Source organism: Petromyzon marinus, chromosome 41 (genome assembly GCF_048934315.1).
Source record: "Petromyzon marinus isolate PM22_M1 ecotype Great Lakes invasive population chromosome 41, UKy_Petmar_22M1.pri1.0, whole genome shotgun sequence".
Lineage (NCBI taxonomy): Eukaryota > Metazoa > Chordata > Hyperoartia > Petromyzontiformes > Petromyzontidae > Petromyzon > Petromyzon marinus.
Window position 1 is genome coordinate 11,217,279 of NC_133707.1, and position 22,717 is coordinate 11,239,995.

The 22,717-nt window shown below is 50.1% G+C and overlaps 1 protein-coding gene across 1 annotated transcript; it reads left to right on the top strand.

Moving 5' to 3' along the window:
• The first annotated feature begins 913 nt into the window (after positions 1–913).
• Positions 914–21,439, top strand: LOC116950895 (uncharacterized). The gene is made up of 4 exons (XM_032969044.2): positions 914–1,076; positions 6,046–6,140; positions 16,303–16,417; positions 18,608–21,439. Exons 1-4 carry the CDS (start codon positions 1,013–1,015, stop codon positions 18,784–18,786), a joined length of 453 nt encoding a protein of 150 aa, XP_032824935.1. The 5' UTR covers positions 914–1,012; the 3' UTR covers positions 18,787–21,439.
• Positions 21,440–22,717: the final 1,278 nt, after the last annotated feature.

Consider the following 22,717-nt stretch of genomic DNA (forward strand, 5'->3'; position numbering starts at 1 on the left):
ATGAGTGTTCGATCGAGACTTCAAAGTGCATAGCTGCAGGAAGAGCGTTCCAGATGGCCGCAGAAGCGTGCCTGAAAGCGTGCCATGCGGTAACCGGAGTTCGCGAGATGATTTAAACTCCTTGAACTTCTTTCGCACCGTACGTAGCCAACCATGCTAAAAGCCAATACAGCAAAGATGTGGACTCCATCTATTCCGCCGGTGTGAGATAGCGTGTTTCTCCCTCGCACATGTGGGTTTTCTCCCAAACGTATAAACGCTCATTAGTTGCCTGGTGGCATCTTAATAACTCGAGGACCAAAGAACTTGGGCAATTCTTGGTGCGTGGCTGCTGCCTTCCTGCTCGTCGTGCCTCTGAGTCGATCTCTCTCGCTCTACGGGAGCAAGCAAACTCTGCGCAGTGAATGAGTCGTCATTATTATCATGCTAGCCTCCAGCATTTTCCTGGAGATAAATCACTACAATCTTAGTGTTACGTTAAACCAATTTACACATCATACCCCAGTTTACACATCATACCCAAGTCTACACATCATACCCCAGTCAACACATCATACCCAAGTCTACACATCATATCCCAGTTCACACATCATATCCCAGTCTACACATCATCATATCCCAGTCTACACATCATATCCCAGTCTACACATCATATCCCAGTCTACACATTATATCACAGTCTACACATCATTTCCCCCCGTTACGTAAAATAAAAAAAAAGAGAGAGACGGGTGGATGCGAGGACAAAAACAAATTCCACCTTCACATTTAGGCAATTTTAAATGAATAAATAACACAAGCCCCGTGGCGACATCCCGCCTGGCCTCTGCCGCCACATCCCGGCACGCCCCGCGCCTCCCACACCGCCACCACCGCCACCACCGCCACCACCGCCCCTTATCCACCCCGGGGCAATGATTCGCGCATAAATAAGCAGCTCAGACTCGCCTTGCTGCAGCTCAGTCCGCGCCCTGCCCACTCCTGTCAGCAAGCAGCAGCAGCAGCAGCAGCCATGCAGTCTCTCCTCTTCCTTTGCCTCTGTCTGGCGGGGACCGCACTGGCTGCACATGGACACCGTACGTATTAAATTCATCATCACCACCACCTCCACCACCACCTCCACCTCCACCACCACCATCACCACCACCTCCACCACCACCATCACCACCACCACCACTTCCACCACCACCACCACCACCACCTCCACCACCACCTCCACCACCACCACCTCCACCACCACCTCCATTACCTCCACCACCACCACCTCCACCACCTCCACCACCACCACCTCCACCACCACCACCACCACCACCTCCACCACCACCATCACCACCACCACCACCTCCACCACCTCCATCACCACCACCTCCATCACCTCCACCACCACCACCTCCATCACCACCACCTCCACCACCACCTCAATCACCACCACCACCTTTACCACCACCATCACCACCACCTCCACCACCACCTCCACCACCACCTATGTATGTTGAACTTCTTTCGTACCGCACGGAGCTAACCGTGCTAATCGGGGGTGCATCGTCATCATCGCCCTTGGCACGGAATTGTCATCGCTGTAGTAGGGTTAAGATTGATACGTTCATGCGATGTCGGGATTCTCTGAAGGTGCTTTGCTAGCTAATCTAAGCAGTCACGGCGTTTGGTTTATTCATTTTGTACATTTTGTATTCGTGGAAATACTCCACCCCCAATGATCCCTTGAGATGGGACATCTCATTCGCAAGTGTGTCCGGGCTGTCAAAGGATTTCCTCGTGAATGCTTTGAGGAGTTGTGGGAGCGAGGGATGCGGAGTCACGGGCAGCGTGGAACATGAATGCATGGCAGTGTGTGCAGCAGTGGTCGTGCATGGCAGTGTGTGTGTGCAGTAGCGCTCATGCATGGCAGTGTGTGTGTGCAGTAGTGCTCATGCATGGCAGTGTGTGTGTGTGCAGTAGTGCTCGTGCATGGCAGTGTGTGTGTGCAGTAGCGCTCATGCATGGCAGTGTGTGTGTGTGCAGTAGTGCTCATGCATGGCAGTGTGTGTGTGTGCAGTAGTGCTCATGCATGGCAGTGTGTGTGTGCAGTAGCACTCGTGCATGGCAGTGTGTGTGTGCAGTAGCGCTCATGCATGGCAGTGTGTGTGCAGTAGTGCTCATGCATGGCAGTGTGTGTGTGCAGTAGTGCTCATGCATGGCAGTGTGTGTGTGCAGTAGTGCTCATGCATGGCAGTGTGTGTGCAGTAGTGCTCATGCATGGCAGTGTGTGTGTGCAGTATCGCTCATGCATGGCAGTGTGTGTGTGCAGTAGTGCTCGTGCATGGCAGTGTGTGCGTGCAGTAGTGCTCATGCATGGCAGTGTGTGTGTGCAGTAGTGCTCATGCATGGCAGTGTGTGTGTGCAGTAGTGCTCGTGCATGGCAGTGTGTGCGTGCAGTAGTGCTCGTGCATGGCAGTGTGTGTGTGTGCAGTAGTGCTGATGCATGGCAGTGTGTGTGTGTGCAGTAGTGCTCATGCATGGCAGTGTGTGTGTGCAGTAGCGCTCATGCATGGCAGTGTGTGTGTGTGTGCAGTAGCGCTCATGCATGGCAGTGTGTGTGTGTGCAGTAGCGCTCATGCATGGCAGTGTGTGTGTGCAGTAGTGCTCATGCATGGCATTGTGTGTGTGTGCAGTAGCGCTCATGCATGACAGTGTGTGTGTACGGTATCGCTCATGCATGGCATTGTGTGTGTGTGCAGTAGTACTCATGCATGGCAGTGTGTGTGTGTGTGCAGTAGTGCTCATGCATGGCAGTGTGTGTGTGTGCAGTAGTGCTCATGCATGGCAGTGTGTGTGTACGGTATCGCTCATGCATGGCAGTGTGTGTGTGTGCAGTAGTGCACATGCATGGCAGTGTGTGTGTGTGAGTAGTGCTCATGCATGGCATTGTGTGTGTGGGGGGTGGGGTGACTTTCCCCCCCCCCCTCTCAGGGGCACAACTATGGGGGGTGGGGTGACTTGCCCCCCCCCTCAAGTCACCCCAACTATGGGGGGGGGGGGGGTGACCCACATGACGTCATGTGGGTCACAGGGGCTCAGTCGGCCGCAAGGAGGGCCCCGAATTAACAGACAGGCAGAGTACAAACATGTTAAGAAAAGTTATTTTTTAATGATTCCAACAATTAACCATGAATGCCAAAGCAAATATTGTTACAAATGAAAAGTAACATTTCCGAAAAATACACGCAGTGTAAGATATCGTAGCGCTACTGCTGGTGCTCATTACCGAACACCAGGACTTTTTGCTGACATATGCATGAAAGTAAGACGAATGATAACTTCATTGCGAGTATTGTAAACTTTTAATCGGTTAAATCGTTTGTATTAATACTGCAACTGTGAGACTGTCTTCCTCTAAACCCCAATACACGGTGCTACTAAAATAATATAAATACATGTTGTGTACGGGTTTATAAAACCCATCTCTGGCTATTTGAGTAACAGCGAGTCGTATCTTGCATCGCCTCTCACGCTGACATCAGCCTCTGGTGTGAGGGCACGGACAGAAGAACTCTCAGGCGAAATCTACCACGGGGCTGTGGGAGTAGGGGGGGGGACATGCTGACTCGCACCACCCACAGTTCTGTTAACAAAGGACTTACATCATGGTTTGTTCAGTCGGTGCTGTCTCCCCCGTGACCTCTCTTTGGGGGTGAGGCGGGGGAAGGGCTCGGTTCATTAAATTGGCGGGGTCACCGGCCACGACGATCCGGAGCTGCACAAAGCACACACTGGACATCCTGCTCCATCATAGACTGGGTGGTTTTCTTCATTTGGGTTAGATGGCGCAAATATGAATGTGTTGTTTAACCCGCCACCACCCGCCACCACCCGCCACCACACGCCACTGCCATTTAGTAATGTTTGTCACTTAAACAAAACGTGCCAATTCGTTACTGGTACAGCAACACCCAGGTGCGTTGGAGAGCAAAGCCACTGGAACATTTACGATTCGAGTAGCGTGACGTTTCGCCGATAATGACAGCAACCAGCATCATCAGACGACAGACAGAGTTGTGGACAGACCCTCCTCCTCCTGTTTCGGTCTTAAACAGAGGGGGTAAATGTGATGTCGTCACTTGCGAGCCATTCGCGCGACCTAACCCACCAAAAAAAAGAAACCTGGGGTATCGATAATATTGGTCGCGAAAGCCCACGCGCTGAATCGTTCTCTCTCGTTTCCTCCTCTCCAGTGATTGCAATGCGGTTGTTCGGTTGTGACCGCTGAACTAACTGGAGCGTAACTTACTTACAAGAGACGAACAATTCGGCCACTCTCTCGCAGTGCCGTGCTGCGAACGTGATCGGTGTCTCAATGGGCTCCCGCGTGATTTTGCTTACAGAGATTAACGAATGCCTCTGACACCGACGCAACGGCCTAAGCGTACGTTTCATGAACGGCCCTTTATGTCCATCCGCTGCAAGGTCAAACAGGCTGCTTTGTCTGCCCACCCAGTGAACGCGCCAACGTTGCATCAACGTTGGCGCGCGGTTGGAACCGTTGGCCCAACGTTGCATCAACGTTGGCGTGCGGTTGGAACCGTTGGCCCGACGTCGGTCCAACGTTGGCGAGATTGTTCCATGTGATGTATTTATAGCCTTGTTCATTTTAACAAATGTTTTACGGAGACGCGTGTATGACTCTGGAGTGGGGCGTACTGCTTGCTGTAGGCCACTTGGCGTTTTGGCCCTGTGCTCGGAAAACCCCGCAGAGGTCAAAGTGACTTCTTGCTGCCATGGCCACTGAGGGTGGTGCTCATCTTCTTTCGACAGCGAGCGATGGGGTGAAAAAAATCCACATTCCAATGGCGAGGGCAAGTCTATCCGCAAGGGGACAGCGACAGTTAACATCGTCACAAAGCGGTGCTCCTGTTTAACAGCCGTGGAGGGAGGATGGACTGGGTCCCCCCCCCCCACCATCATTCCCCCGCACCTCCGATTAGGGGCCATCCATTTAGTACGTACAGCATGGAGGGAGGAGGGGGGGGGGTGAACCCAAATGCGTACCCTTGGGTATGGGGGGGGGGGGTCTACTGACAATGTACGCATAGGAAACGGGGGGGGGGGGGTGAAGCCTCCGTAATAATTTGTCTACATTGGCCTTCAAATGAGTTAGGTAGTCCGGCGGTGGACAATCTGTTTGCTTAAACACGTTAATATTATTCATCCTTGATCTTTTCTGCGTGGATTAAATATCGGCCGTTCTATAGGATTCGGGAGGGGGGGGGGGCGGGTAAAAAGTCCGCGTGCTTACAGGGAGGGGGGGAGGGGTCAAACTTGACAGAGTTTTGGGTACCTACTCAATGGATGGCCCCTTAGCACGGTTGGCTACGTACGGCGTGAAAAGAGTTTAACATGCGAACGTACAGCCAGCATGTGAAGAACTCCTCACTACCGCTGAGCCAGCTGGCAGTTAGGCCTGGGCACGGTAAAAGGAGTCGTACACATTCATACCCAGTGGGAGGCTGTATGCAGACACTGCCTTGTGAACTACTGGACATCTATGAAGAAGAGCTTTAATGCTCTGGTTATTTCGGTAAAGTCACGTAGGTAGAAATAAAATTAAATAAATCACGACGTTTCGAACGCAACACAAGCAGCACGATGTATGGATTCCTGCAGTCACAAAAGCTTCAAATCAAGAGCTTTAATGCTCATCGGATTCCTCCAGTATCAATAAATGCAGACATTCCTCGACTTACGAACATTGACTTAATACGCGAACTGGCACTTGCGAATGGAACCATTTTGTTCAGCTAAGCTATCCTCCGCGAGATGTAATGAGTCAACCTCGTTCTGGGAGTGAATGTTTGTGTGTGTGTGGGCATTTACATACAGTAGATTAATGTGTTCCGACTTACGAATCGTTCGACTTACGGACTGGTCGCAGGAAAGGATTGTGTTCGTAAGTCGATGACTGCCCGCATGCTGATTCTGACTGTGAACCGTCTCGTGTTCCCCACCCCCTTGCGACCGTCGCTTACCCCCCCCCCCCCCCCGGCACAGCGAAGGGCTGCAAACTCCCCCACGTCCCGCGCAACGGGGGCCTCACGTGCGTCACGGTGAACAACACCCGCTACTGCAAGCCAATGTGCAACAAGGTGAGCGAGGAGGAGGAGGAGAATCCACCACCACCACCAGCACCACCCCCACCACCACCACCACCCCCACCACCACCACCCCCACCACCAGCATCACCACCACCACCAGCACCACCACCAGCACCACCACCACCCCCACCACCACCACCACCACCACCCCCACCACCCCCACCACCACCAGCACCACCACCAGCACCACCACCACCAACACCACCCCCACCACACCCACCACCACCACCAGCACCACCAGCACCACCACCAGCACCACCACCACCCCCACCAGCACCACCACCAGCAGCAGCACCACCAGCACCACCAGCAGCAGCAGCAGCACCACCACCAGCACCATCACCCCCACCACACCCACCACCACCACCAGCAGCAGCAGCGACTTTGCGACGGTCACCTCCACATGGCACTCAGTGTTGGTGACGGAAAATGACCGGACGGTGTAGAAGTACGCTTCACCTCATCACGTGTTTGGTGTTTTGTAAGTACTGTACTGTAATGCGATACAGTCTAAACAACTATGTGAACTGTTTTCTACTTTACCAGGTGAGGCCCACTGAGCTGTACAGCTCTCTTTCAGAAGCGGCCTGGCCACAAATGATAGCTCAACGAAGTGGCTTATCGCGTGGAAATTTATAGCAGCCCAAATATTCTCAACGCATGTTTCTAAAAGGTAAGGGTGTAGGCCCAGAGGGATCTCTAGAGAGCCCCTCAATCTAGAGGCTGCTTGGACTTTTCTTCCATGCTGGCCAGACGTTCTGGAAGAGGTGGGATTACCCAAACTATACCCCACCACACACGACCTGTCGATTGGCTGTGGTGGGGGATTTAAGGAACTTTCCCCATTGTTTTAACTGCCGCAAAGGGCGCTACGGTGGCTAGGAGATGTTAACTACCTCACCTGGTATACAGGAGGTCGTGGGTTCAATCCCGACCATGACGCCTGCTGCTGTATATTTGGAGTTTACGTGTTCTCACCGTGGTCGCGTGCTTTTTCCCTCCACATTTAGAATCAACACGCGTTTAGAGTCTGTGGCTGCTAGAAATGTCCACACCATAAACCATTTTCATTGAGCTGTCATTTGTGGCCAGGTCGCTTCTGATAAAGTGCTAGCTCAGTTGGCTATACCTGGAAAAATAAAAAAATAAATAGTTTAGTTTGAGGGCAGACAACGCGTTTTGTCATTGCCTCTCGGAAATCTCTCAGTGGCCACAGTAGGGACGGAGCTGGCCGCCTTCACTCGCAAGTTTCCTTCACAAAAAACCCAACACACTCGTCAATAATTCCGCAGCTCTAAATGTACTACAAGTTGAACTTCAGTGGAAGTCACTCAGGGTGGACGTCACTCAGGGTGGACGTCACTCGGGGGTTGACGTCACTCAGGGTGGACGTCACTCGGGGGTTGACGTCACTCAGGGTGGACGTCATTCAGGGTGGACGTCACTCGGGGGTTGACGTCACTCAGTGTGGACGTCACTCAGTGTGGACGTCACTCGGGGGTTGACGTCACTCAGTGTGGACGTCACTCAGTGTGGACGGGGGTTGACGTCACTCAGTGTGGACGTCACTCAGGGTGGACGTCACTCAGTGTGAAGCAAACAGATAGTCCACCGCCGGCTGCATTAAACAATTAAGTTGCGTACCTTCAAAAAAGTTTGTCTGGTGTCCGCTAGGTTTAAACGCCGACTGAACCCAGTCGAACAGGTGACGTATTATAGGGATTTCGCCAACACGCGCAGTGTTAGGCTGAAGCACAGCAGCATTAGCTGTGGTCTGCTGGGCCGCCGTCTCAAGATCCACAGCGTCGCTGACGTGATCATCATCTAGCTTTTGATTGTTCTCACTGTCAGAAGACTCAGCGGTGGGAATGCGCTGGTGTCGTTTTACATCGTCTTGCGGCAGCTAAACCCTTGAGCAGTCTGCAGCGAGGCCACATTTCAGGATGTGTGATCCATGGGTCAGGCCGCCTGACCATGTCAGACTCACTGCTGAGCTGCGTGAGAGCTGCAGTCAGGGGCACGGTGGCACAGAAGCGACACCTCTCCCACAGCCCCACTTCTCCCGCTAGTACTTGTTGTCTCACAGCTGGAGAAACTCAACTGTGGCTCATTTGAAGGCCAATGTAGACAGATTAATTAGTATCGAGGCTTCACCCCCCCCCCCCCGTTTTCTATGCGTACGCATTTGGGTTAACCCCCCTCCCCACTCCATGCGTACGTACTAAATGGATGGCCTCTTAAGAGGGTGATATTTTTCGTAATGATCTTTGCTAGGTACATTGCCCAAAACGTCGTCCATAATTGTTTTTTTTTCCTTTCGATGCCGCAGCGTTATTGACCAATGAACTGGAGATGTTTTTTTATCTCTTATATCCTTGCCTCACCACTGGCAGAATGACCAAAATGTTGTTTATTTAATTAAACTGGCAAAGTTGGCTAAATGTGATCGCACTGGCCACTGTCTAAGCGACTCGGCCACTCGTAAAAAAATATGTTTTTAAACTCTTCTTGGGAAAGCGGGATTTTCTGAGAACGTCTTTGAGTATGTGATTACAGTACGTGCGTAATAGCTCGCTGTCTTCCGGCTCCCGGTTGTGATAAGGTTTATTTGAACAGCGGCTTTTCTTTCGGGCCAGAGTTGTTAGTTTTAAAGAAAAAAAAATGCCAGAGGAAACACATTAAGAAAACACGTTAAGAAAACTCGGGTGCGGCCGGGCACTTAAACCATTTGCGAGTGGCTCAGCACCATGTACGCCCTGGTTTGTTCAAGTGTTGAAACGTGATTACGCTGTTGGACGATTGTAAGCAAGATAACCCCCCAGCTTCTGGTCAACCTGAAATCTGACTTGTGTTTAGTCTCGCAAAAAAAAACCAAGGGCGAAAAATATTTGGTTGTTTTTTTGACTGATATTGCTTCGTGATTGCAAAGTTAATTGAATGAGTAATGGATTAAATCAGGTCAGAGTGCATGCGTGCTCAAAGAAGCAAAGCAGAATGCGCATCTCAATTGGGAGCCTTGAGCAAGTGGTAAACATTCCACATTGTTATGAAACGCAACTATAAACTATTTTTTTTATTTCACGAGGTAATGCCCTAATAAGCTACACAGCTCTTTTTCAAAAGCGTCCAGGCCACAAATGATAGATCGACGAAGTTGCTTGTCATGTGGACATTTATAGCAGGCAAATGCTCTAAACGCGTGATGTTGATTCTAAATGTTGAGGGGGAAACCGGAGGACACTCAGAAAAATCCATGCGACCACGGGGAGAGAGAGATACACAAACTCCAAATATACAGCAAATACGTCGGGATCGAACCCACCACCTGCTGTATACCAGGCGAGGTAGTCAACAATCTCGCCACCGTGGCGAGATGTTAGCAGAGCGTGACAATGCCGTTTGTGTTCGTGTAGCTTCTACAATTCAAGTGCATCCCAAGGCACTGCACAATGGCACGCATGTGTAACATAGAGTGAGCGCTGTTGAATAATTCATCGAGAAAAGACGGCCAACGAGAGTGTGGGTGGAGAGGGAGACCTTGGGCTTGGGTTTCAATGGGGGCAGGGAGGCAGCAAAATGGATGACCAGGGAATAACATTTGGATAGCAACAGGAGCAGAGGAGGAGTGAGGCTGACGAGTGGTTTTGACAGCAGTAGGCCACTCCCGCTGGAGGGGAGGGCATATTGAGGGGAGTACGAGAGAGAAGAAAGGGGAGAGGCAGGGAACGGACAGTCCGTGGGGTGTGTTGCAGACGGTGAGTGTCATCTCGCAATCTGTCCCCGGATTTAGGTGGAAGCAAGCGGAGGGATCGGAAGATTGGTCGAATTGTCTCCGTTTATGGGGTGAGATTGAGAAATCTTCCGAAGCAAAGCCTGCATGGGGGATTGATTCTAGGAGAGGCCACGATCTGTCAGGGAAGAGAGGGAGGAAATTCCGCAAGCAACTCACAAAGATCCCACCGTGTGTGTTGTGTCGGGGGTCCCTGCACTGACTCGGCACAGTTCTTGTCTAGCGGGTGGGTGGGGAGTGGAGCTGCGCGTACATGCTGGGGGTGACGCGTGCAAACATATGCGACTTGTATTTAAATGGGGGGGGGGGGCGGCTGCAATGATTCACGAGCAGTCGGATCAATCGGCCAGAAGCACTGATTTCCTAGAATCAGCACCCAGCGGGCATGCGTTATTTAAAAACACTATTCAAACTGTTTTTTACCAGTTAAAGCCCACTGGGTTATATATTGCTATTTTTCAGACTCGACCTGGCCACAAATGATTGTTCAACGAAGTGGCTTATCGTGTGGAAAATTAAAGCGGCCAAATACTCTAAACGCGTGATGTTGATTCTAAATATGGATAGGAAAACCGGAGGACCTGAAGAAAAATCCACGCGGCCATGGAGAGAACATGCAAACTCCAAATATACACGTGTCATGGTCGGGATTGAACCCACGACCTCCTGTATACCAGGCGAGGTAGTTAACATCTCCTAGCCACCGTGGCGCCCCTATGAATGGTGGTTATCAGGTGCCAAGACGGCCTCAGCGCAGTCAACGATGACGGCACAAATCACGCCTCCGATGAGCATGATTGGCTATGTACGGTGCGAAAGAAGTTATATATACTTACATCGTTTAGGTTTTCACTGAGTCCGGTGTCCTGCGGGGATTGGCAAAATCGGTTTTATTGCACAACAAACACTCCTTACGAGGCATAGGCGTGTGGTGGCGCTTGCCTTTATAGGTTACAACAAGGGTTTTATTCATCACAAGACATCAGCAGCACAGATGCATTTCACTATAATCTGGGGAAGAGCAAAATAATAATCTTGACCATTTTAAAAATGTTTCCATTCAATGCACGCAGTACCCTCACATCATTCAAGGCCAGAGTGTCTCCCGGCTCAAATGAGCCATGAGGTCTCACTTCACTCCATTGCAAGTCTGCGCCAGATGTGACAATTCCACATTCCCGTGGTGGAAGCCAGTCTGTCCACAAGACGACTGCTGTTGAGTTTCAGCAAAGTCGGTACGAGGTTGCGTCATAAACGTAGCCGTCTAGTAATTGCTGTGGCGAATTGACTTAGCGACTAATGGGCTATTAAGTGTGGGCCCATTAAAAAGATAACCAATGTCATTTGCAAGCATAGGACTCTGTATTCTGTGTCGTGGCCCAAATATAAGATTTAAATGCTGCCCATTACTGAATCTTGAAATCAAAGCTAGTAATGTTGCCAAAGATTCACAGGTGTCCCTTGCTAAATATTTGATCTTGTGAAATGTTATACGAACCATCACCAAACCACGAGGAAAGCCTCACCAAGTCGCAAGACAATTCAGGAGCACCCCGCTCTGAATTCCCCTCTGAGTTTGTGTCAGAGGGTTTCTATTAACACGTACGAAGTGCATACCCTGAAACTCCACACATATTTTAGCCTGCTGGACACCAACTCACTGCCCCCACAGGCATTTCAAGGTGGCGAGATGTTAACTATCTTGCCTGGTATACAGGAAGTCGCTGGTTCGATCTCGTCCCTGGCGCCTGCTGTATATTTCGAGTTTGCATGTCTCTCTTCCCGTGGTCGCGTGGATTTTTCTCTGGATCCTCCGGTTTTTCCCTTCACATTGGAGAATCAACGTCACGCGCTTAGAGTAGTTTTGCTGCTGAACATTTCCACTTTGATGATGAGCCGCTTCGTTGAGCGTTCCGTTAGGGCTATGTCGCTTCTGAAAACTAGCTATAAAGGGTGCTTCAACAACAATGTTATATACGCTTATATGGGACTATCGTGTTTAATGGAAAACGAACGGATAATACACTATAACATGAGAACAAATGTAATGTTAATAGCTTTAAAAAGTCAGTCTCCACTTGTTCGCCATCGTTGTCAACGAGTGCCCGGAAACTTATCCAGGTGGTCTCCAGGGCCTGGAGGCAGCGGCACATGTCACGTGGTGCTGTTGTTGCAAATTCTCAAAAGTGTTCGCATTTTTTTGTAGCACCCTGTATAGCTCCGTGGGCCTTCACTTGATGGCCTGATCCCTGTGTGAGCTACCAACTCAACTTTTCTGGATGAGAGAGAGAGAGTGTACCCACAAGTCAACCGTTTGGAGGAAGGGTGAGCGGATGACCCAGACAGCAGTGAGTATAAGACAATCAGTTGGAGGAGACAGCCAAGTAGATGGCAGGAGAGCAAGTAGGTCGGTGCTCAATTTATGGTTCGCCTCGGGGTTTCTCCGAGTTCAGCAGTTGCCTGATCACGTGCGCGAGATACTCAAAACGGGTACTGGCCATGCATCTCCAGCAAAACGCTCCCGAGTGCATCCATGTATGCTGTGCTTCGTTCGCGCCGCACGTTGCCAACCGTGAACAAGAGCCTCGGGACTCTACAAAGCCTCCCGGATAAATAAAGGACGTTAGTAGTAATATTACTATTATTAAATGGCAACTTTGAACCGTACCACTATATCTGGTGGCATCCACGACCCTTGACCACGATGATCTGTCGGTCTCGATATCCGTGTATTTTGTTTTAAATACGGATCCTGTAATGTTATTCGGGTGGCTTTACTCTGGTATTCACAACCTAAGAAGAGGTTTTCCCATTTATAAAAATCCAACCTCTTGTCCTGGCACGTGTTTGCCGCTCGTCAACACGTGCGCTGCACGAGCGGTGTCATTCTAGAGGCCAGCGGACGAGAGTCGCGCGCGACAGAGCCGCACTGTGCAGAGTCGGAGATTTTATCGATTCTGTGTCAGAGAGAGCAAAGGGATCCAAGGGATGGCGGTGTTCCATCTTGGCCCAAATGGGCGATAATCGCCCGAAAGCGATGAAATCTAAAGTGGCCTGACTGTAACGGCGTCGTGTAATATTACCGCAGCGTGCAGTTTGTTCCATTAAATGTATTTACTTAGTTATTTGCCTAATTATATATCTATTTATCTATCTATTTATTTTTTGTTCGTGTATTTATTCGTTTGAGTATTCGTTTATTTATTTATTGTTTGTTTATTTGTGTGTATATTTGTTCCATTCAATTTGTTTATTTACTGCCCTTTGTCAATGCACCGCTGGATGAAGGCCTCCCCTCGGGCACTCCTCGTAAACAGAGACACGGGGCGACGTCGCCATCGGCATCCCAGAGCCGATGCTTTAAATTCCACATTCCCATGACAGAGGCCACTTTGTCCATAGCGTGAGCAGTGTTGACTTCCCAACAGAGTGGTACGCATTTTTTTTCACCCCGGAGGAATGCTAGATTGTGTCAATCCCTGCCTTGGATTGGAACTCGCAACCATCCACGTATGGGTTGAGTGCCGCTCCGTCTGTGATATAAACACATGGGTGCCGCGGTGGCGAGATGATGACTCCCTCGCCTGGTGTGCAGGAGGTCGTGGGTTTGATCCCAACACTGACGCCTGCTGCTGTATATTTGGAGTTTGTGCGTCTCTCTCCCTGTGGTCGCGTGGATTTGTCTCCGGGTCCTCCGGTTTTCCCCTCCACATTTAGAATCAACATCATGCATTTAAAGTGTTTGGCGGCTATAAATGTCCACATGGTGAGCCACTTCGTTGAGCTATCGATCGTGATTGCCAGGTCGCTTCTGAAAATAGCTCTATAGCTCAGTGGGCCTTAGCTGGAAAAAATAAAGAGTTTCGTTTTTAGATTAGTTGATTCAACAAACTTGTTTTTGGCCAACAGAAGAGTTTATGTGTAGTGGACTCAGCATGGTAACAAGGTGGCCGTGTTTAAATCAAGGTTTAATGCCAGCCAAAACCGGAAACATTTCAGCATAATTAGCAAAGACGTGCACTAAAATAGACTGCGGGCAATATTACACTCGTCTAAAGAGCCTGTGTACGGCATCTTAAGCCACAAGTCATGAATGGTGCATGGGCATGATTCCTATGGCTATTAAAGACTGCCATTCTGCCAGGCGTTGACAGAGTGACAGCTGTTTTTGCAGAAAATCTCCCCACAGCATTTTTCAATTCACAGCGGGCCAAGTTCGTGCCAAAATGAGGCCATTCCACACCACGAGTGCGATGCTGCAATAAGAGCGACATCATTCATAATAAATGTTTTTGGGTTAGATCGCGTAAGTATGAATGTTGTGTCGTAACCCCACACCACCCCACACAGCCGGCAAGGTTTGTCACGTAAACAAAACGCGCCAAATAGTTACTACCTCAGCCCACCGGTGTGCCGGAGAGTAAATCCACAACATTCACAATTTGAGTTGTACGACGTTCCGCTGGTTATTACATCCAGCATCATCAGGCGATGTGCCACTATTCTGGCAAATCACCCAGAAGGGGATTTGTCATGGCTGGAGAAGAAGTCATCCTTTGCTTAGTCCTACAACTCTGGACCTCAGTGGAAGGTAGAACAAGTCACACACACGGAGTGGTTTGCGTGCCGTGTCAGATACAAAGAAAGTGGTAGTGTAGTGGTTAACTCACTGCGCCACTAACCTGCCAACCCGAGTTCGACTCCCGCTCCTGACATATAACAGTGGCGAATGTTTGAACCGGTCCTGGGGCTCCCCTATGTCGACTCAGCCTTAAATGAGTACTTGGTGCGGTGTGTAAACTGGGCAAGACACAGGCGGGCTGGGCGTGGTGTTGGTCACCCACCTCCTCGTGTGCCTTGCCGACCTTCATAGAAATTCGCCAATAGCACTTGCCCCAAAAACCTGCCAAGGCCCCAAAAGTCTACGTATATGGGGGAGATCATTGTTGTCGGACGGAATTTGGTTGGCCGGCCCGGTCCGTTGCTGGACAGGGCGCTGGCTGAGGTCAGCGCTCACGCCTCCCTCCCCCTCACGCCGATTGGCTCTGAGGTTTTTTGGTAGAGCCAGGCCAAAACCTTAGGATGTGAATTTGGCGCAAGCATTTGCGCGGAATTTCCACTTATCAGCAAATTCGGAATCAGAATATTTATTTATGCTGGAGGAATCCGAGGAGCTTATGAAGCTCCATTTCACAGATGTTCAGTCGGGGCGGGTCAGAACGCTACAACAACAAATAACAACAAACAAAAAAACAACAACAAAAATAACAACAAACAAAAAAACAACACGACTGGAGTGCAAAGTTTAGAAAAGGTGAACAAATCACTTTAATAAATATGCAAATTAAACTAAACTTTTTTTCAATCTTCCCAGATAAAGCCCACTGAGCTGTTAGGTTATTTTTCAGAAGCCACCTGGCCACAATTGGTAGCTCAACGAGGTGGTTTGTTGCGTGGAAATCGTGGAACCAAAATCCCTGCATGAATCGGGCCTCACATCTCTGTGCTTAAAACAACGACCACGCAGTGAGCAACTCCATTGGTCACTCTGATCCAGGTGTGGACAATTCCACATTCTCACGTTAGGCTGCAGTACCTCCACAGAGTCGCCAATGCCTGCATCCCACACAGTGGAACGAATTTTATTGATCACAAAGGCACGATTGGGCTGGGTGGACCCCCGCAACCAGAGTTTAAATTGACAACTTTCTCATTGCGAGACAAAAAGCAGCCACAGCACCACCAGAACACCAGGGCATTCTTTTGGGTTATTTTGTTCTCATTTCATACAATTATTAACCCTTTCCCATTCTGAGACATCTGCAAGTTGCAGGGTGGGTGTCCCATTTACCGCTGAATCTTGGGACGTGCAAGCAGTTCAGCGTTCATTTTATTTAGAGAGGCGTAGTAGCGCTGTTGTTTTCAAAGATATTGTACTCACCACAGAGAACTGGAGCGACACGACCGCACTCTAGAATAGCTGGCGCCAAACTGTACCTCACGCCCTGCCGCGTGGCCTTGTGGGAGCCTGAGAATCGATTAAAACAAAATTTACTTTAGTTTTACAGTCCGATGACGTGCACATATGCCATTGGAACGGGATCAGAAGAAAAACTGATGACGTACGTGTCTGTCATCGAAACAGGAAAGGATTAATAGTGTCTGTTACCTGGTCATCAGCACACTCACTACTAAGCCAGCAAAATAAACTGAAGGTTCGTATGCCACCCTGTGACCTCTGTGGAAAATGACCAATGTGGCGTAGTAGGCCCCTCAAGGTGGTGATCGTCATGGACATTCCACCAAAAATTTGCTGACGCTATGAACTAATCTATTTCCCCGCTTTCTTTGTTACCGCTTTAGGATCACGACTTTGAGTTCCTGCGCCGCAGCCGCCTGTTCGAGAAGTGTGGCCAGTCGACCGGCTACCATTGGACTACCCAGTACATCGGTGGCCTCCGCCTCGCCGATTGCTCACGTAAGTCTCGCAATCGATACCAACGGTAATTAAGGGGCATTTAAAGCCCCTTTGTCGATCCGCTGCTGGATGAATGTGGGAAAACAAAAAGCGACGTGTCCAGAGAAAGCCCACATGTCTAAAGGGGATAATATGCAGATGCCACTTCAAATTTTCTGCCGTCCTGCCATCTCCTGGGAAAACTGTTTTCCCGGTGCATACAGCTCATATATTAAAAACAAGGGACGTTCTGTAATTTCCCGCTAACATGATGATCCCAAATCTTTGTCTTCGTTAGCCAGTTTTGCCAGTTGAGCCCCAGGGCCAGTCTCACTGTGCCCAGCAAGAGAATACGAGTGGATCATAAACATCGCGACCACACATCGCTGTAGCCACTGCTACTTTCAATGCTCAAATGGCAGACCAGCACAGAAACACGACGAAACAAAGAGCAACACAAACCTCATGCGAGACACACTGGCTGGAGCGGTGGTGCTATGGTTCGCGCTAGGTGCTACAAACCGAGTTCCGTTCCTGGCCATGGCTAACATCAGTTTCGAGCTTTCGGATGCGCTTCTGCGGCCGTCTGGAACGCTCTTCATTCTAATAGAAGGGTTGTGGCCTGCAGTGTGCTGGGTGAGTGGGTGAGTTGTAGTGACCTGCAGTGTGGTGGGTGAGTTGTAGTGACCTGCAGTGTGGTGGGTGAGTGGGTGAGTTGTAGTGACCTGCAGTGTGGTGGGTGAGTTGTAGTGACCTGCAGTGTGGTGAGTGGGTGAGTTGTAGTGACCTGCAGTGTGGTGAGTGGGTGAGTTGTAGTGACCTGCAGTGTGGTGAGTTGGTGAGTTGTAGTGACCTGCAGTGTGGTGGGGGAGTGGGTGAGTTGTAGTGACCTGCAGTGTGGTGGGTGAGTGGGTGAGTTTGTAGTGACCTGCAGTGTGGTGGGGGAGTGGGTGAGTTGTAGTGACCTGCAGTGTGGTGGGTGAGTGGGTGAGTTGTAGTGACCTGCAGTGTGGTGGGTGAGTGGGTGAGTTTGTAGTGACCTGCAGTGTGGTGGGTGAGTGGGTGAGTTGTAGTGACCTGCAGTGTGGTGGGTGAGTGGGTGAGTTGTAGTGACCTGCAGTGTGGTGAGTGGGTGAGTTGTCGTGACCTGCAGTGTGGTGGGTGAGTTGTAGTGACCTGTCGTGTGGTGGGTGAGTGGGTGAGTTTGTAGTGACCTGCAGTGTGGTGGGTGAGTGGGTGAGTTGTAGTGACCTGCAGTGTGGTGAGTGGGTGAGTTGTAGTAACCTACAGTGTGGTGGGTGAGTGGGTGAGTTGTAGTGACCTGCAGTGTGGTGGGTGAGTTGTAGTGACCTGTAGTGTGATGGGTGAGTGGGTGAGTTTGTAGTGACCTGCAGTGTGGTGGGTGAGTGGGTGAGTTGTAGTGACCTGCAGTGTGGTGGGTGAGTGGGTGAGTTGTAGTGACCTGCAGTGTGCTGGGTGAGTGGGTGAATTGTAGTGACCTACAGTGTGGTGGGTGAGTGGGTGAGTTTGTAGTGACCTGCAGTGTGGTGGGTGAGTGGGTGAGTTGTAGTGACCTACAGTGTGGTGGGTGAGTGGGTGAGTTTGTAGTGACCTGCAGTGTGCTGGGTGAGTGGGTGAGTTGTAGTGACCTGCAGTGTGGTGGGTGAGTGGGTGAGTTGTAGTGACCTGCAGTGTGGTGGGTGAGTTGTAGTGACCTGTAGTGTGGTGGGTGAGTGGGTGAGTTTGTAGTGACCTGCAGTGTGCTGGGTGAGTGGGTGAGTTGTAGTGACCTGTAGTGTGGTGGGTGAGTTTGTAGTGACCTGCAGTGTGGTGGGTGAGTGGGTGAGTTGTAGTGACCTGCAGTGTGGTGGTTGACCACAGCGTGGAAGAGACAAAACAGTCATTCTGGGTAGACTGAGTCCTCAGCATGGGTGGAGGCATCAATGCGTGATATGCATGGCAACAGCAACCCCGGTAGTAGCGATAGTAGTGTGATAAGGAGGTAACCGACAGCGAGCAAGTGAGCAGAGTGTTTCTGTGAGTGCTGGAAACTTCAATCACCCTTTTACTGTGGCTTCACTTTAAACTTCATCCGCTGCAGCAGCGAGGTAGGATCTGGACGCTCCAGATCCGGATGCTGCAGATCCTACCTTGTACGCGCTCACTGGCCCACACGTAACCATCGCCGTACCCTCGCCCCGACCCCTACAGGCAGCTCCGTGCGGGTCAGCGGCCAGCCGTCCGCCTACTTCGCCGAGCAATGCGTTCGCGACAACAAGAAGGTCTACGAGGAGTTCTGGAAGGAGGTGAACAAGGCGGTGCTGCGACCCGTGTCCCTGCACCAGGAGTGCAAGAAGCCCCACTGCACCGACCCCTTGGTGCGCTGTTAGTGAGGCCCTCCCTCCCACTTAACTCAGGCCAGTGGGAATATTTAGCGGCCGATTTGAAAGGGGAGTGAGTAAGCAAGTAAAAACAAAATGTGTTACATTCCCTCGGGGGGTAATTTGTCGTCTTTCCCAAATGCGTCGCGGCGCGTCGCTCGTCCTCCTGCTGTGTACCCCAATGTGGAAGCCACGAGCCACACTCGACGAATACAAACAAAGTGTTCCTTAAGCCCTCGGAGCGATGGGAAGCTGGCCCTGGTTAGTAAACTGCTGTCGGATATCGTGTTGAGACAGCGACGCGACATCTCTTCGATGTGTCTTTTGGGTCGTACTACGGTTTGCTCCTTTTCCGCTGTAGACCAAATCCAGACATATTTCTCGTCAGCACCAGTTCTATTAGGAATACTGTGCCACGGTGGCGAGATGTTAACTACCTCGCCTGGTATACACGAGATCGTGGGTTCAATCCCGACCATCACAACTGTACATTTGAAGTTTGCTTGTTCTCCCCGTGGTCGCGTGGACTTCTCCGAGTCCTCCGGTTGTTCCCTCCACATTTAGAAGCATGCATTTCGAGTATTTGGCTGCTATACATTGCCACGTCGTTGAGCTACCATTCGTGGCCAGGCCCCTTTTAAAAATGAGATATATTGCTCAGTCGGCCTTACCTGGTAAAATAAAAAATCTTCTTAGTTTACAGATCTCGGTCAATAAGGGACAGGTGGCAACCCTACATCGTACCACGTGTCCATCGGCACGTCATCCCGACTTCAGTTCGTGAAGAAGTTCCCTGCAGCACGCGGACCGAAATGTCGGACACCATGCCGAACGACACACGGTGGTGGCGTGTGTGCCATAGGGCAGCGGCCAAGCCATCGGCAAGGATTTGTTCACTTCCAAATCAATCGAGGGCGCAGAGGCATCCCGCTCGTGCTCCGGGGTTTTTTCATTGGCTTCTCACCGTCACGTGATCACAAGACTGGAGAGCCAATCCCAGCATGGCGACTAATTCCAACGTGGCACCGCGTATTTTCCTAATTGCTCGAGCGGCTTCATATCACCGTTTAATTCAGTGCTCCCACGTGCATTCCAATGTCGCAATAAACGTGTTTATGTACTCCTCTCTCTTTCTCTTAGCCTGTGCTTGCAAATAAGACATATTTCAAAGAGATATAGCATTAAACTGGCCTCTTAGCCAAGGTCTCTAGAAACTGGGGGAAGATCCTTTGCTTTTAGGTCCCACGCGAGGCAATGCTGCACATCGTTATATCCGGGCATGTGTGCATTTTCTGCAAGGCGATATTAAAACAAACTACTTTGCTGTGCTATAGTGACACGTTAGCCAATGTATTCAATGCTTTTCAGATTTTAAACTTTGATCGTTTAACGCGTAGGCTTTCGCGACCAATATCCATACTAGAGGTTTTGTTGGGTGAGATCGGGTAAATATAAATGTGTCGTTAAACCCACCACCACCCGGCAGCCAATTAGTAAGGTTTGGCACGTAAACAAAACATGCCAATTCGTTACTAGTACAGGACACCAAGGTGTGTTGGAGAGTAAAACCCACCACAACATTTACAATTTGAGTACCGTGATGTTTCGCTCGTAATTACAACCAGCATCATCAGGTAACAGCCAGAATTGTGGAGAAATCCTGATGTTTCGTGTTCAATGACACATTCATATTAATGCGATCTAACCAAAAAAAATGAAACCTTTATTATGGATAACATTTTGATCGTGTTGCGAGTCTTGTTGAAAGTGCCCTTGCTGCGGATAGACCGGGAGAAACGTTGCGATGGTCTTTGGGGGGGTTAGGATTAAATGTGGGGTCACAACATTTCATGAGTTGATAAAAAGCGTCCAAAATGCACAACGACCATTTTGAAAACGACAAACCATTTTATTTCACGTGATAAAGTACCTGCGTTGGCAGTGGTGCATCAGCACGAACAACAGCACTTCTCCACGCATCCGTTCACAATGAGCCTTAACAGGAAACGCATAGAAAATAGATGTTTCGGGCATAGGTCCTGATCTCTGAGCTACGGCTTGAGTTGTTGCTTGTGGACACCGGGAGATCGTCGACCGATGTTTGGCAAATCGCCGGGGTCGGCAATGGAATCAGCCGCGATTTAACTCAACAGAGCGCTACGCGCTAGGGTTGCCATCTTCCACCTCCTGTTGCGCTCACGAATAACGACGGCCACTGGCCCCGGAACATCTGCCACGTGCTTCCTGTCGGGGCCACGCCGTTATTGACGGACGCGTGGGGAGTTTTCGTTATTTTGCAAACCCCCCCACCCCCCCAAGCCCCGTCCTCGCGAGTGTTGCACTTAACGCTTTGACGATGGTGAAAGATCCTGAGGTTGTGAAGAGTTGACGCTTACGCACATCCTCTCAAATAGCCGTGTGTGCGTGTGCGTGTTTTTGTATCCGTTTGTTCCATGCCCTTTTAAAATCGGGGACATGTGAGCGATGCATTAATTCTCTCTCTTTCTATACAACTTTCTATACGTTAGGCATAGCAGTGTTTACAAATGTTTCCACATAAATAAACCAATGAACCAATGGAAGTTAAAAGAATGCTTGTTTTAATTCTGTTGTAACCAAAAAATTCACCTGCATGGGAAAATAAATCTTGCATTCCATACAAGGGTCTGTCTTCTCAGCCCCTTCATTGTTCCACAATGTCCGATGGAGAGACTGGTTCCTGCCATAGTGCCGTGGAATTTCCACCGTTGGCTCTGGAGATGAGCACGTGGAGACTTTTGACATCATCTTTTGTTTATCACGGTTGTTGAGTACGCGCTGAAAACATCAAGCAGCCAGAAACAAACAGCACCGTTAAAGTTGTATTAGTTTATTGAATTGAGCGAGGTCGCTACTGCTAGTCAAATTAATACGTATTAATCGAACACTATTACTACTGCTAATCTTATTTCTCTATTACTCCAAAGATAGATGTTGATTTTATGTAATGACGATGACTAGTTATGCAGAATGCAAGATAAACTGCAGCGAGCCAGCCGACAACCACAGAGACCTTGAGTTCAAATGAGGTCAATTTCATGACGTGACACAATGTGATGCACTGCTCACTGCAAATGGCAATGCCATCTCATGAGAACACGACACCAATGTCACAATTGGAACACTGCATGCTATATAAATGCAGTATAGAATTGGAGGCTCTTACGGAAATGTATGGCCTGGGTGGAAGAGTAGGCCAAAGGACCCTCTGGAGGGGGCTCTCCACAGCTCTCTCTCGAGTGGAGGTGGTTCCGCCAGCAGTGGTGTGTACAGGCAGTTGCAGGGCTGCGCCTTTATAACTGGGACTGGGGGAGGAAAAAAATCAACAGTTAAATTCCTGCTCCAGTTGCATGTTTATTCGTGCCCCAAATTACTCAAAATTACCAAGGCACAATAATCCTCGTGACACCATGAAAAGGGCAACTGCGATCACGTGCTGCTGTAGTCGCCCATTTATATATATAAAATGTAAAACCTCATCATCATAAGTCACTGTCTATCCACCGCTGGATGAGACCTCCCTCCCCACGCCATCGCCACCCCGCACCTCCGCTTAGCGCGGTTGGCTACGTCCCGGCGTGGAATAAGTTCCCCGCACGAAACAAGCATCCCTTCCGCCAACCCTCGATCACGTCTCAAGTCTGATTTTGCTTTTAAACCAGGCGAGAACGCAAGGGACCGGGACAAGGTCTCATTTGCGAGGGTAACCCCGAGGCTTTGTTGAGTCCTGCGTGCGCGAAGTGCGGCTTGTTGCCACGAGTCGTCCCAAACGCAACTCCGCTGGAGTGCGGCTGGCTGCGTACGGTGCGGAAAGAAGTGGGACGCGGGGACAATCGAGGAGTTGAGGGATTGGAGTGTGACGCCGGCACACGACGGCCGACTCTTGCGAAGCTGACGTCCA

Bases quoted from the DNA above. Each gene is read 5' to 3' on its own strand.
- LOC116950895 (XM_032969044.2), top strand. From the start codon at position 1,013: ATGCAGTCTCTCCTCTTCCTTTGCCTCTGTCTGGCGGGGACCGCACTG. The intron at 1,077-6,045 runs GTACGTATTAAA...CCCCCGGCACAG, and splicing joins ACTGGCTGCACATGGACACC to CGAAGGGCTGCAAACTCCCC. The intron at 16,418-18,607 runs GTAAGTCTCGCA...CGACCCCTACAG, and splicing joins CCGCCTCGCCGATTGCTCAC to GCAGCTCCGTGCGGGTCAGC.